The sequence below is a fragment of the Amia ocellicauda genome, chromosome 7, assembly GCF_036373705.1.
Source record: "Amia ocellicauda isolate fAmiCal2 chromosome 7, fAmiCal2.hap1, whole genome shotgun sequence".
Classification (NCBI taxonomy): Eukaryota; Metazoa; Chordata; class Actinopteri; order Amiiformes; family Amiidae; genus Amia; species Amia ocellicauda.
This window is the reverse complement of record NC_089856.1, coordinates 15411198-15423367: the sequence shown is the minus strand read 5'-3', so window position 1 is coordinate 15423367 and position 12170 is coordinate 15411198. Positions and strand designations below refer to the sequence as shown.

The following is a 12170-nucleotide window of genomic DNA, read 5'->3' as shown; positions in this document are numbered from 1 at the left end:
GTGTCAGACAGTCAGTCAGTCAGTCTGTGTGTCAGTATATTAGTCAGTGCATCAGTCAATCAATGTGTTAGTCAGTGTGTCAGTGCGTCAGTCACTCAGTGTAACAGTCAGTGTGTCAATCAGGCAGTCAGTGTGTCAGTCAATCAGTCAGTCAATCAGTGTGTAAGTGTGTCAGTCATTCAGTGTGTCAGTTGGTCAGTCAGTCAGTCAGTTCGTCAGTCAGGCAGTGTATTAGTTAGTCAGTGTGTCAGACAGTCAGTGTAACAGTCAGTCAGTGTGTCAGAGTCAGTCAGTCAGTCAGTGTGTCTTTGCCTCCTAACTCAAGCACTCTCTCTCTCTCTCTCTCTCTCTCTCCCTCCCCTTCTATCTCCCATCTCCTCTCTCTCTCCTGTCTCCTCTCATTCCCTCTCTCTCTCCCTCTGTGCTCCTCTGTGACAGAAAACAGAGGCAGCTGTTTACACTCGTTTATCTGTCAATCATCCCTCGCTCCAGGCTCCTCTCCCTCCCTCCCTTCCTCCCTGCCTCTCTCTCTCTCTCAGTGCAGTTTTAATGTATTGAAACATCCAGTAAGTCAGTCTGTTTGTCTGTCTGTGTGTATATGCTGCTCTTTCTCTCTTCTGAGTTAACCCTCTCCCCTCCCCTCTCTCTCAATCACAGACATACATACAGACTGCACACACACACACAGACATACATGCACACTGCACACACAGTTCAACACTATCACAATAAGCAATTTAATATTATCAGCCACACATTCTTATTATTATTACTATTAGTAGTATTAATGAATCATACATTTTCATATGGTTTCATGTCATTTATGTAATCCCCTCTCTCTTCCTCTCCATCTCTCCTTTCTCTCCCTCCTTCCCTCCTTCCCTCTTGCGGAACAGATGTGTTCAACACTCCCTCCCTCTCGCCTTCTCCTCCCACTCTCCCTCCATCTTTCTCTCTCTTTCTCTCTGTCTCTAAAGATGTCGTGAAAGGATATTTAGTATTCTTACAGTACAACAGACAGGGAGGGAGAGAGGAGGGGGACTGGGAGTGTGGGAGGTAAACACGGAGAGGGAGACAGAAAAAGAGAGAGACAGAGGGGGGGAGGTGGGGGTGCTGGGAGAATTCCCAATAAATTATTTAAAAAAATAATAATAAAATAAAGGAGACGTAGAATAGAGAGAGAGAGAGAGAGAGAGAGAGAGAAGGGAATTTCTGCATGTACCTCGCTCCTATCTACCCACCACCACCCCTCCCCTCTCTCTCTCTCTCTCTCTCTCTCTCTCTCTCTCTCTCTCATATCGCCCATTGCCCCCCCGCCTCCCTCCCTCTCTCCACACCTCTCGTTTTCCCTGTCAGTGTCGGAGCGATCGGAGGAGCAGCCGAAGAAAGACCGCACCGGACCCTGATCCCGAGAGTCTCGCATTAATATGACCGTAATATACTTCACATGCAAAAGAGCCATTGGTGCGTGCATGCGTATGCGTGTGTGTGTGTGTGTGTGTGTGTGTGTGTGTGTGTGTGTGTAATTTATCATATGCATCGCATTTATCGATTAGTGTATCTGAAAGGTAGATGCACGAAAGAGAGAGAGAATATTTGTCCTACAGCCGCATTTCCAAAGCGAGCAAAAAAAGAAGCGATGGAGTAAGAGAGGGAGAGAGGACAGGGCGTATTGAGTATCGATCCTTTAATTAGAATTATTAATAATAATATTATTAGTGTTGACATTGCTTTTTATGAAGGGCAGGTAAGATATAGCGAAAAGGCAACGTCGCTAACCGAGTCGGTATACTATGTGCGTGTGTGTGCGTGTGTTTGCGTGTGTGTGTGTGTGTGTGTGCCTGTGTCGGTTGCAACGCTTTTTTGGGTCGCTGTAAGAAGGTTAGATTCGACCGAGCACTGCGACTGTAATCATCCTAATGGGCCACCCATATCTCCCTCTCACCCATCTCTCCCTCTCTCTATATATTTAAACCATTCTCATCAGTTTTCACAAAATTACATTTCCCAGTACTGTGTGTCTATACTGCAATACATAGTATGTCTGTACTGTAGTGTGTGTGTCTTTCTATACTGTACTGTACTGTACTGTGTGTGTCTGTACTGTACTCTACTGTGTATGTCTACTGTATTGTGTGTGTCTTTCTGTATTGCACTGTGTGTCTGTACTGTGTGTGTCTGTCTAGTGTACTATATTGTGTCTGTCTGTATTGTGTCTGTCTGTACTGTACTGTGTGTGTGTGTGTGTGTGTGTGTGTTAGTGTGTCAATCAGTCAGTCAGTCTGTCAGTCAGTGAGAGAAAAAGGTAGACAGATAGGTGAGGGACAGAGAGGTAGAGAGAGGAGAGGGAGACAGACAGGGAGACAGAGAGGGAGAAAGAGGTGAGGGTGATAGAGAGCGAGGGAGACAGACAGAGGGAGAGAGATGAGAGAGAGGTGAGGGAGATTTTTCAAGGATGATCTGACCTGTTTTGGTCGACAGAATGAGAACTAGAGAGAGAGGGAGAGGGAGGGCGAAGTGGAGGCAAGGAGGTGGAGGGGGGAGAGAAAAACTGGAGATGATGGAAGAATGGAGGGAGACATAGTATAATTATATTCTTATTTATCACTTTTGCGACTAATAATAATATTATTACTATTACTACAACTACTAGTGACAATAAAATTGATATTATTAATAATACTAACTCTACTACTCCTAATAACAATACCAATATATTTTCTTATCTTTCCCAGGGGATACAGTACAGTCTATGGATAAACTCCACCTTTAACTAACAACTCCCAGAATCCTTGGCACTGTGGGGTACCACAGCTTAGAACAGCCATCCCACTGGAACTACACTACCCACAACCCCTCTCTGCTCACCTTGTCAATGGACTACAGTTCCCACAGTATAATGCACGCTATCTCCTGAGCCACTGCTGCTGAATCAATAAAAATGAAAATATTTTTAACAGCTTACTAGAATATTTCCCACCAAGTTATATTGTGACACGTTTTCTCATTTAAAATTCTTTCATCTACTATTTTGATTTTTCAGATTTAATTTCTGCGGAACTTTGCGTCCTTTTGTTTTTTCTGGCTGAAGGACGGACAGACAGACAGACAGGAAGAAAGGACAGAAATAAACAGAGAAAGAGAGAGAAAATAGTTCCCAGTGGCAGTGGCGGAGGGATACATACTGCTTGCCCCACCAGTAATTCAGCCCAGAGAGATGACCTAAATACTGCAAGGAGATCCAGTCGGCTGTCAGCCACACCTACAACCGTAAGAACTCTGAATGTTGTTGCTCTTCTCCTTCTTCTACTTATTAATATTCTTCTCCTTCTGCTTCTCTTCTTTGATAGTTGCAGTAGTAACAGTAGCAGTAACATAAATTGTCATTAATATTAGTCAGTATGTATTAATCCTCTCTCTCCGTCTCTCTGTCTCTCTCTGCCTCTGTCTGTCTCTGAGAAGCAGGAAGCCAAAAGAGAGAGACCTAAGACTGACCAACAACAAAAAAGAGAAGGAGGGACTAGGAGTTAGGAGGGGGAGGGGTCAATAAGTTGGAGGCAGGAGTTCCAGTCAGAGAGAGGGGGTGGTAGGAGGCAGGGCAAGCGAGTGAAGGGGCAGCCCTCGGATTGGCCGGCGTGTGGGCGCAGTGCAATGCTGATTGGCCGTTGCCGCAGTGATGTCAGGAGACTGGGACGAGGACCTGTGCAAGAAGGCTCTGATGCTGGTGGAGGAACTATGCTTCCATTCACCAGCTGGGTACCACGACAACGAGAGGTGCCAGGAGTTCAACTACATGCTGAGGGGGCGCGCACAGACTGACACAGGTACACATTGACTCACTGACACCACTGACACACTTAACTCACATCACTGACTCACTGACACACTAACATTCTGACACCGACTGACACACCAACACAGGAACACACGGACACAGCTACTAACAGACACACACTGACACTCCCTCTCTCTCTCTCTTTCTCTTTCACTCTGTCTCATTCCCCTTCTCTATGAAATCTGTCATTTAAGCAGAGTCTGAATTAATGACACACACTAACCTCTGCATTATTCAGTAGAGAGAGGGGAGAGAGGGAGGGTTGGAGAGAAGAAGGGAGGGAGGGAGGGAAGGAGAGATAGAGGGGAGGAGGGGGCAAGGCAAGCCTGCAGGGAGGGTGAATTTGAGATTCAAATTAAAAATACTACAGAGATGTCTCAGTGCAGTGCCAATCAGTCATTCATTCAGTCAGTCAGTCAATCAGTCAGTCAGTCAACCACTGAAACATACCACTAAACCCTCTGCCTCTCTCCCCCTTCTCTCTCAGACATCTCGGTCAGCCTGCTCTCCGTCATCGTGACATTCTGCGGCATTGTGCTGCTCAGCGTCTCGCTCTTCGTGTCCTGGAAGCTATGCTGGGTCCCCTGGAGGGACAAGGGCACCGGGGGGACAGGGCTGGGCCTGACCTCGGGGCTGCTGGGAGGTGGAGGGGGTGGGGGAGGGGGGTCCTCCTCCCTCCTCCCTCCCTTGCTGCAGCCCCGCAAGGATGTACACTCCTCCTCCTCCCTCTATCCATCACTCTCCTCCTCCGTGCCACCGCAGCCACACCCCCTGCCCCCCCTGCAGACCCAGCAGTTCTCTGACATGCTGGTGGTGGAGAGAGTGGAACTGGTGGGGGGCGGGGGCGGGGGAGGGGGCGGAGTAGGAGGCGGAGGCGGGGGAGGGGTTCAGTCATCTATACCCGAGATGCAAGAACACTCCTACCTGGATATGGATATCTACCCCCCTACTGGAGGAGGAGGAGGTGAGAGGGAGAGGGAGAGAGGGAATGTTTGGAATTATCTTTCTTTTTGGATTTTAATCTCTTGTTTTTTTTCCTTTCCCTCTCTCTCAGGTCTGAAGTTGAGTCAGACATCGCCCGAGTTGCCCCCGGTAACAGACTCCTCCTCTTCCTGTCAGACTCACAGGGAGCTGCCCAATGCACACTCACAACAGCAAGTTACTGCCAGGTAACAGTGTGTGTGTATTGGTCAGTCAGTCAGTCAGTGTATCAGTCAGTTAGTCAATGTCGCTGCCCCCCCTTCCTCCCTTTCCTAGACCTCCCTCTCTCCCTCTTTGTCCCTCAATTCAATTTAAATTAAATTCAAAATCCAAAAAGTTTATTGGCCGGACTAAGTGACATAAATGTTGCCAATGTTGTGACAGACAGACCCAGTCCTCAGGAACAGGGTGATGGGATACACAAATGATACATTTTAGACTCAAACCTGTATTTACATTTTACAAACTTGTTGTAAAGTGTCTCTCTCTCTCTCTATTTCAACTCAGGCCCCCCCGCCCGATGACACACCAGCTGTCTAGCCCCGATTTCCATGGCGACGAGAAGACGGAGCAGCTGACCAGCATCGGGCAGATCAAGCCGGAACTGTACAGACTGCGGCAGGAGGGCACGGGGGACGGCAAACAGGGCAGCACCACCACCTGTGGGAAAATCAGCTTCCTGCTCAGATACGCCTACAAGTGAGGGAGAGGGAGAAGGGAGGAAGAGGGAGAGAGACAGGGAAGGGATAAAGGAGGGATAACGGAGGGAGGGGGAGAGAGACCTAGAGAGACAGAGTGGGGAAGGGAGAGAAGGGGGAAAGGGAGGGAGACACAGAGGGACAGACAGTGGGAGAGGTGAGGTACTGTATTGTACTTGGTCTTTATGAAATTCTATTACTTGCAAGATATATTTTCTCTTTAAAAGAATAGCATCCTGGGAATTGTAGGTCATTTGCAGTATATCATACTGCTAGCAGGGTGCTCTCTGGGAGTTGTAGTCAATTAGCACTTCATCAATGCCAAGGTGTTGGAAAAGCAGGTTGGTATCCTGGGAAATGTATTCTATTAGCAGTACATCAAAGCTAATGACAGACTGTGACTCTCTGGGAACTGTGGGGCTATTGGCACTATTTATGTATATGTGTGTGTTGTGGTAGGACACCACTGTTGCATTGTGAGAATGGTGCTGTGTTATTGCACCGGCTGTGGTCCCAATGCCCCCTGGGAAATGTAGTTTGAGTTGGCAGTGAGGGAGTCTTTGTTCTGAGTCATAGCTTGTCTGAGAGAGAGAGTGATATAAAGAGAGGGGAAAGAGAGAGGTGAGAGAGAGGAAGGGAAGGGGAGGGGAGAAGGAGAGGGAGGCTAAATTATGTTGTTTTTGTATAGCAGTGTCAGATTGTAACCCAGAGTTGTGTTGTTGGTGTGTGGTTGTGTAGCAGTGTGTAACCCATTAGTGTGTTGTTGTTCTGTTGTTGTGTAGCAGTGTCAGTGTGTAATCCAGTGTTGTGCTGTGTTGTTGTTGTGTAGCAGTGTCAGTTTCTAACCCAGTGTTGTCTTGTTGTGCGGTTGTAGCACGGAGCAGCTGGTAGTGAAGATCTTGAAGGCTCTGGATCTTCCTGCCAAAGATGCCAATGGCTTCTCTGACCCCTACGTCAAGATCTACCTTCTGCCTGACCGCAAGAAGAAGTACCAGACCAAGGTACCCTGTTGCTCTCCTCTGCACCCCTCGCTCGATCTCTCCTCTCCTCTGTATCCTTTGCTCTGTCTGTCTCTCCTCTCTACCTCATCCCTCGCTTTCTCTCTTCTCTTCTCTCCTCCCCATGCCTCCATCACTGCCCCCATGCCCTCAGGTGCACAGGAAGACTCTGAACCCGGTGTTCAATGAGACATTCCAGTTTGGTGTTCCGCTGTCCGAGCTGCATTGCCGCAAGCTGCATTTCAGCGTCTATGACTTCGACCGCTTCTCACGCCACGACCTCATAGGCCAGGTGGTGGTGGACAACCTGCTGGACTACAGCGAGGGCGGGGCCGGCGACAAGCCTGTGTGGAGGGACATAGTGGAGGGGACTGCTGTGAGTGGGAGTGCGGTGGAGTGGAGTGTAGTGTACTGTGTGTGTCTGTACTCTACTGTACTGTGTGTGTCAGGCAATATGTGGCTGTATTAACCCTTCCCTCTCTCTCTCTCTCTCTCTCTCTCTCTCAGGAGAAGGCTGACCTGGGGGAGCTCAACTTCTCTCTGTGTTTCCTGCCCACTGCCGGCCGCCTCACCGCCACTATCATCAAGGCCACCAACCTCAAGGCCATGGACCTCACTGGCTTTTCTGGTATAGCCTAATTAACCAATTAACCACTTAGGCAATTGCACAATCAGCTAATGAACCAATTAACCACATTTTCAATTTGCCCATTAGTCAATTAATCACTTATTCAATCAGTCAATTACCCAATTACCAAATAATTGACTTATGACACCTTCATGCTCTCCCTCTATCTCTTCCTTTTTCCCTCCCTCTCCCCCTCTCTCCATCTCTCTCTCAGACCCCTATGTCAAGGCATCTCTGATCTGCGATGGTCGCCGGCTGAAGAAGCGAAAGACGTCGATAAAGAAGAGCACGCTGAACCCCTCCTACAACGAGGCACTGGTTTTCGACATCCCGCCGGACAGCGTCCACTCCGTCAGCCTAGTCATTGCCGTCATGGACTACGACTGGTGAGAGAGAGGGGGAGGGAGAGGGAGAGGGTGGGGGAGGGACAGGGAGGGAGAGATAGAGGGAGAGAGAGAGAGAGAGAGATAGGGGGGAGGGAGAGGGAGTGAGGGAGGAGGGGAACTTCAACTCACAGTACTGCTAAAGTACAGTAGCTTAGAGAGAGAGAGTGTGAGGGTGATCTTCACTGCAAAGTATGAAAAGTTTATTTGAACAAAAGAAACCTAATCAAAGAACAAACCTTCCAACAAGGTATAACCATGCAAATCATGCAGGAGGAATCTCTTACAACCTCTCTCTCTCCCAGAGGTCTCCTACTGAGGTCTTCTATAGCCTAGCCTCAATAGAACCTCCCCCTCACTAAACCATTGATTTAAATAAGGAATCTATAAATAGATATATTCCTCAGGTCCAAAAATAAATATAATATTGATCATATTCAAATACTCACTGTACATAAATAACCTTACATACCCACAAACCTCCGAACTCTGTAGGCAGTCTTTTATTAACATGCACTGTAGTCCCCTATGTGAGAGGTGAGCACAGTAGAGGCACACACAGTGTGTCAGTACAGACACACATAGTCTATATTACCACCCACCCCTAAGTGCTGATGAGTCATTCCCACCGAAGGGCTGATCATGACGAATGGCTCCCACCAGAGGGAAGACCACAGCTAGCAGCACCACCAAAGAACTTTCTGATCTTCTTTTTTTCTCATAAAATTACACTGCCTTTGAGGGGAGGCAACCTGTAGGCCTGGGCCTTATGCCGTCGAACCCACAGATTCAGTGTCTCCTATAACAATCTTCCCTCTTGTAGTACAGTATTTGATTTTTTGTTTTATTTTCAATATGTAAAGCGCTCTGTGGCTACCCTGTGAATTGATTGACTGATTGATTAACTCTCTCTCTCTCTCTCTCAGTATCGGGCACAATGAGGTGATTGGGATGTGCCGAGTGGGCAGCGATGCCGAGGGACCAGGCAGAGAGCACTGGAACGCCATGCTTGCCAACCCCCGCAAGCCCATTGAGCACTGGCACCAGCTGGTCGAGGTACTGACCTCTCACTGACCACTGTCATTGACTAATACACTGTTTGACTGATCGACACACTGACAGACTGATTATCTGATATACTGACACACTGACTGAATGACACACTGAAGGATTGACCGACATATTTACTGACTGACACACTGAATGTCTAACACATTGACTGACTGATAAACTGACACACTTGACAGACTAACTTATTGACTCACTGACTCACTGACACACGACTGACTCACTTGACTGACTGACACACTGACTCACTGATCGACACACTGACTGACTGACACACTGACTCACTGACTGACTGACACACTGAGTAACTGATTGACACAATGACTGACTGACAAACTGACTCACTCACACTCTCTCTCTCTCTCTTTCTCTCTCTCTCTCTCCTCAGGAGAAGACAATGAATACTTATGTGTCTAAAAGTGCCACAGCCTCCCCTAAACCCCACATAGTAGTGGACAGTCCTCACTCTGAGTAGTGACGCACACACGGACTCACACTTACACACACACACTATAACATGCATACATAGACTGAAGCACTGACACATGCACTTACACACTGACACATACACTGAAACACTGACCCACACACTGACACACACCCACAGACTTACACAGTGACACACACACTTACTGACACACAAGAACACACTCACACAAAGACACACACACACACAGTCATGCAATATTATGCTCCTGGGTGCCATGGTAACAGTGACAGTGTAATTTACTAGTGCCAATATTCTACACGGAACCTCTGGAATCAGCCACTAGGGGCAGAGGGAATGGAGATTCTGGACGCACCTCATTCATTGCAGTTGGAGGGTGTATCCTGCCCAAATACCTCCTCCTTCCTCAACTGACAGGAAGAGGATTACATTTTTCTTCTGTCCAGTATTTCTGTTTCTCCACATCAGTGCCATGGATCTGCTCTTCTGCGGGTTGTGGGGAAAGAGAGAGGCGTAACAGTGACGGACCCATTAGCTGAAGCATGCTGGTGTGACTGTGAAATGCGTCCCTCCTTTTTTTTTCTTCCCACCGTGCTCCAGAAGCACATCGCTCATTAAGAAAGAAACAAATTAAATAGTGAATTTAAAAAAATAAAGAACAGTTATTTTATGTGAATGGAATTAATTCATCAATTAATTACTTGAGTTTTATTTATTTATTTTTTGGACTAAAGTTCTAGAGACAATAATAAAAGAAAATGGACAAATGCTGTTCAGGAACTGTTCTGTTCTGTATGGGGTGTGTCGGTGTCACACTGACATGTGTCCCCCCTCCTCCATTCTTCCCTGGCAGCGCTCAGATACAGGGGGAATCATTGAGGCTTTGACTTGCGTTGCGAGGGTGAACCTAACTGAGGTTGCACCAGAAAACCTCTTACCCCCCCAGTTTCCTGTCCAGTCTTCGGCCAGCTCTCAGATGTGTGTGTCTTGGATTTATTTATGAAATGAAATGAATTATTTTATTTATGATTTTTTATAATTTCTTCACATTTTATGGCATATTTTGTTTTGGTAAGATTCAGATCAAACCGTTTTTCGATAATGATGCATAGTTCTGTATTTTTGTGTGGGGCAGTTTGGCGATGGGGTGGCAAACATCATGAGAACAACAGCAATGAAAAAAGGGGAACAATATGTACTGTTATCTCCATGCTGAGGGGGACAGTATTCCCAGATGGACACACTTGTCCTCTATGTGTGTGTATACATGTGCGTTTTGTGTGTTTGTGTTTCGATATGCTCTCTCTTTCTCTGTCTGTGCTAAATTTGTGTGTCTCTGTTTGTGTGTCACTCTCCCACCCTCTCTCTCTCTCTCTCTTTCTATGTGTATCGTTGTTACTTCCTGTGCCACACATATGACCCTCTTTGTCTGGCAACTGATTTCCCTTAGAAACCAGAAAATACAATATCTTCTGTCCTGTTCTGTGTGTTAGATGAGCCTTGCTTGTGGTTGAGATTCATTGCAGCTAGGGGAGGGGACTGGAAGCATTTAATTGTCCAGCTACTTACAACATGCTGTTTGCTGCATTAATGTTTCCCCATGATGCCACCTAAGCCACAATTGAAATGTATCTGTTCTAATATTAATGTGTGTATATATATATTTGTGTGTATGTGTGTGTGTGTGAGAGTGACTGTGAGTATGTGTGTTTGATCTTTTGTGAAAGGGGGCACTAATTGTAACCACATGACTGGGACAATTTTGTGGGATGGACCTTCTGTCTGGAACCACAACTGGACTACAACTTTGAGACCGCGTGCGACTGTAAAATAGCCCCCTTCCTCCCTCATCCTCTTCCTCTTGCTCTCTTTGTTGAGAGAGGGGAGGAAGGAATGGTTGTGTATTAGATCAGGAGAGGAGTGGTGGAGGAGTGAACAACTGGAGAGAGGAAGGGATGGGGAGGGGGAAAGCAGGAGAGATAAAGAGAGTTGGGGGAGGGAGAGAGGAGATAGAGGAGAGGAGATAGAGGAAGAGGGAGGAGGGAAAAGAGAGAGAAAGGGGAAAAATGAATACTGACTATTATTGAAATTGCAGGTCACTATACTCCAGTTACTGCTACTGCTACTGCTACTGTTACAGCTCCTGTCACTATCTCTGACAAACCAGTGGGTAAGAGCGCCTCCTCTCTGTTCAGGCACACAGGGGAACTGCAGTTCACTGGACACCAATAATAATAATAACAATAATAATGAGAATAATAATAGACAAATTCAAGAACTGTATTTTTTCTGTTTGTCTGTCAACAGCTGTTTGTGTGTCTGTGTCAGTCTTTTTCACTCTCCCCCTCTCCCCCTCTCTCTCAGTGGTGTAACTGTACTGTGATGTCCAGTCAGTCAGGCAGTGTGTCTATACTCTATTAACCCTCTCTCTCTCCCTCTATCTCTCAGTGCAGTGCGACTGAACTGTGTATCCCAATCTGTCAGTCAGTGTGTCTGTATTGTATGAACTCCCTCTCTCCCTCTCTGTCTCTGTGAATCTCTCTTGCATGCACTTCTATCTGGCATGTCAGTCAATAAAGAAACTCATTTAAAAAAAAAAAATATATATATATATATATATATATATATATATATATATATATATATATATATATATATAAATAATATGATAAAAATTGTATGACTTAGGATTAATAATAATGATGAAAATAATAATAATAATAATAATAATAATAATAATATTTTTTTAATCCAGAAGACGGGAGAAGAAGTGGAGTCTTCAGTTAAATTCTTCTGCTTTTTTTCTTCTTCCTCTGAGGATTATTTTGATATTTTTTCATTTATTTCTTCTTGATGGACATTGCTGTGGTGGCTGTCCAGAATGGACGGTTGGAGCCTCTCTTTTTTGCAGCATTGTGTTTTGTCTTGGGGAGGGAGTGGGGCTTCGGGGAGACAGATGAGCTGAGGCAGGGTGGGGGAGAGGGGGGGCAGAGAGATGGTGCCGTGTGCTGGAGGGGGTGGGGGGATGGGGATGGGCCTGTGTGAAACTGTGGTAATAAAGTGGGGGAAAAGCTCTGGGCTCTCTGTGTCATTGTGTGAGAGTGGCAGTGGGAGTGAGAGAGTTAAAGAAG

General features: G+C 46.5%; 1 protein-coding gene across 6 annotated transcripts; it reads left to right on the top strand.

Moving 5' to 3' along the window:
- Positions 1-1284: 1284 nt before the first annotated feature.
- syt3 (synaptotagmin III) lies at positions 1285-11999 on the top strand. 6 transcript variants are annotated; one of them, XR_010817363.1, is made up of 14 exons: positions 1285-1433; positions 2736-3270; positions 3466-3824; positions 4323-4799; positions 4890-5004; positions 5324-5515; positions 6389-6515; positions 6667-6888; positions 7020-7140; positions 7355-7526; positions 8450-8579; positions 8980-10110; positions 11135-11209; positions 11798-11999. XR_010817363.1 is itself a non-coding variant. In XM_066708692.1 (12 exons), exons 3-12 carry the CDS (start codon positions 3677-3679, stop codon positions 9064-9066), a joined length of 1791 nt encoding a protein of 596 aa, XP_066564789.1. In that variant the 5' UTR covers positions 1285-1433; positions 2736-3270; positions 3466-3676; the 3' UTR covers positions 9067-11672. The 6 variants fall into 6 exon arrangements, 3 of the variants coding, with proteins under 3 accessions (XP_066564789.1, XP_066564791.1, XP_066564790.1); XR_010817362.1 differs by having other exon boundaries at positions 11795-11999; XR_010817361.1 differs by lacking the exon at positions 11798-11999 and having other exon boundaries at positions 11135-11672.
- Positions 12000-12170: the final 171 nt, after the last annotated feature.

Excerpts from the sequence above, each read along its gene's own strand:
- syt3 (XM_066708692.1), top strand. The coding sequence starts at position 3,677 with ATGTCAGGAGACTGGGACGAGGACCTGTGCAAGAAGGCTCTGATGCTG. Across the intron at positions 6,516-6,666 it reads AGAAGAAGTACCAGACCAAG|GTGCACAGGAAGACTCTGAA; the intron begins GTACCCTGTTGC and ends CCATGCCCTCAG. Across the intron at positions 7,527-8,449 it reads GCCGTCATGGACTACGACTG|TATCGGGCACAATGAGGTGA; the intron begins GTGAGAGAGAGG and ends TCTCTCTCTCAG.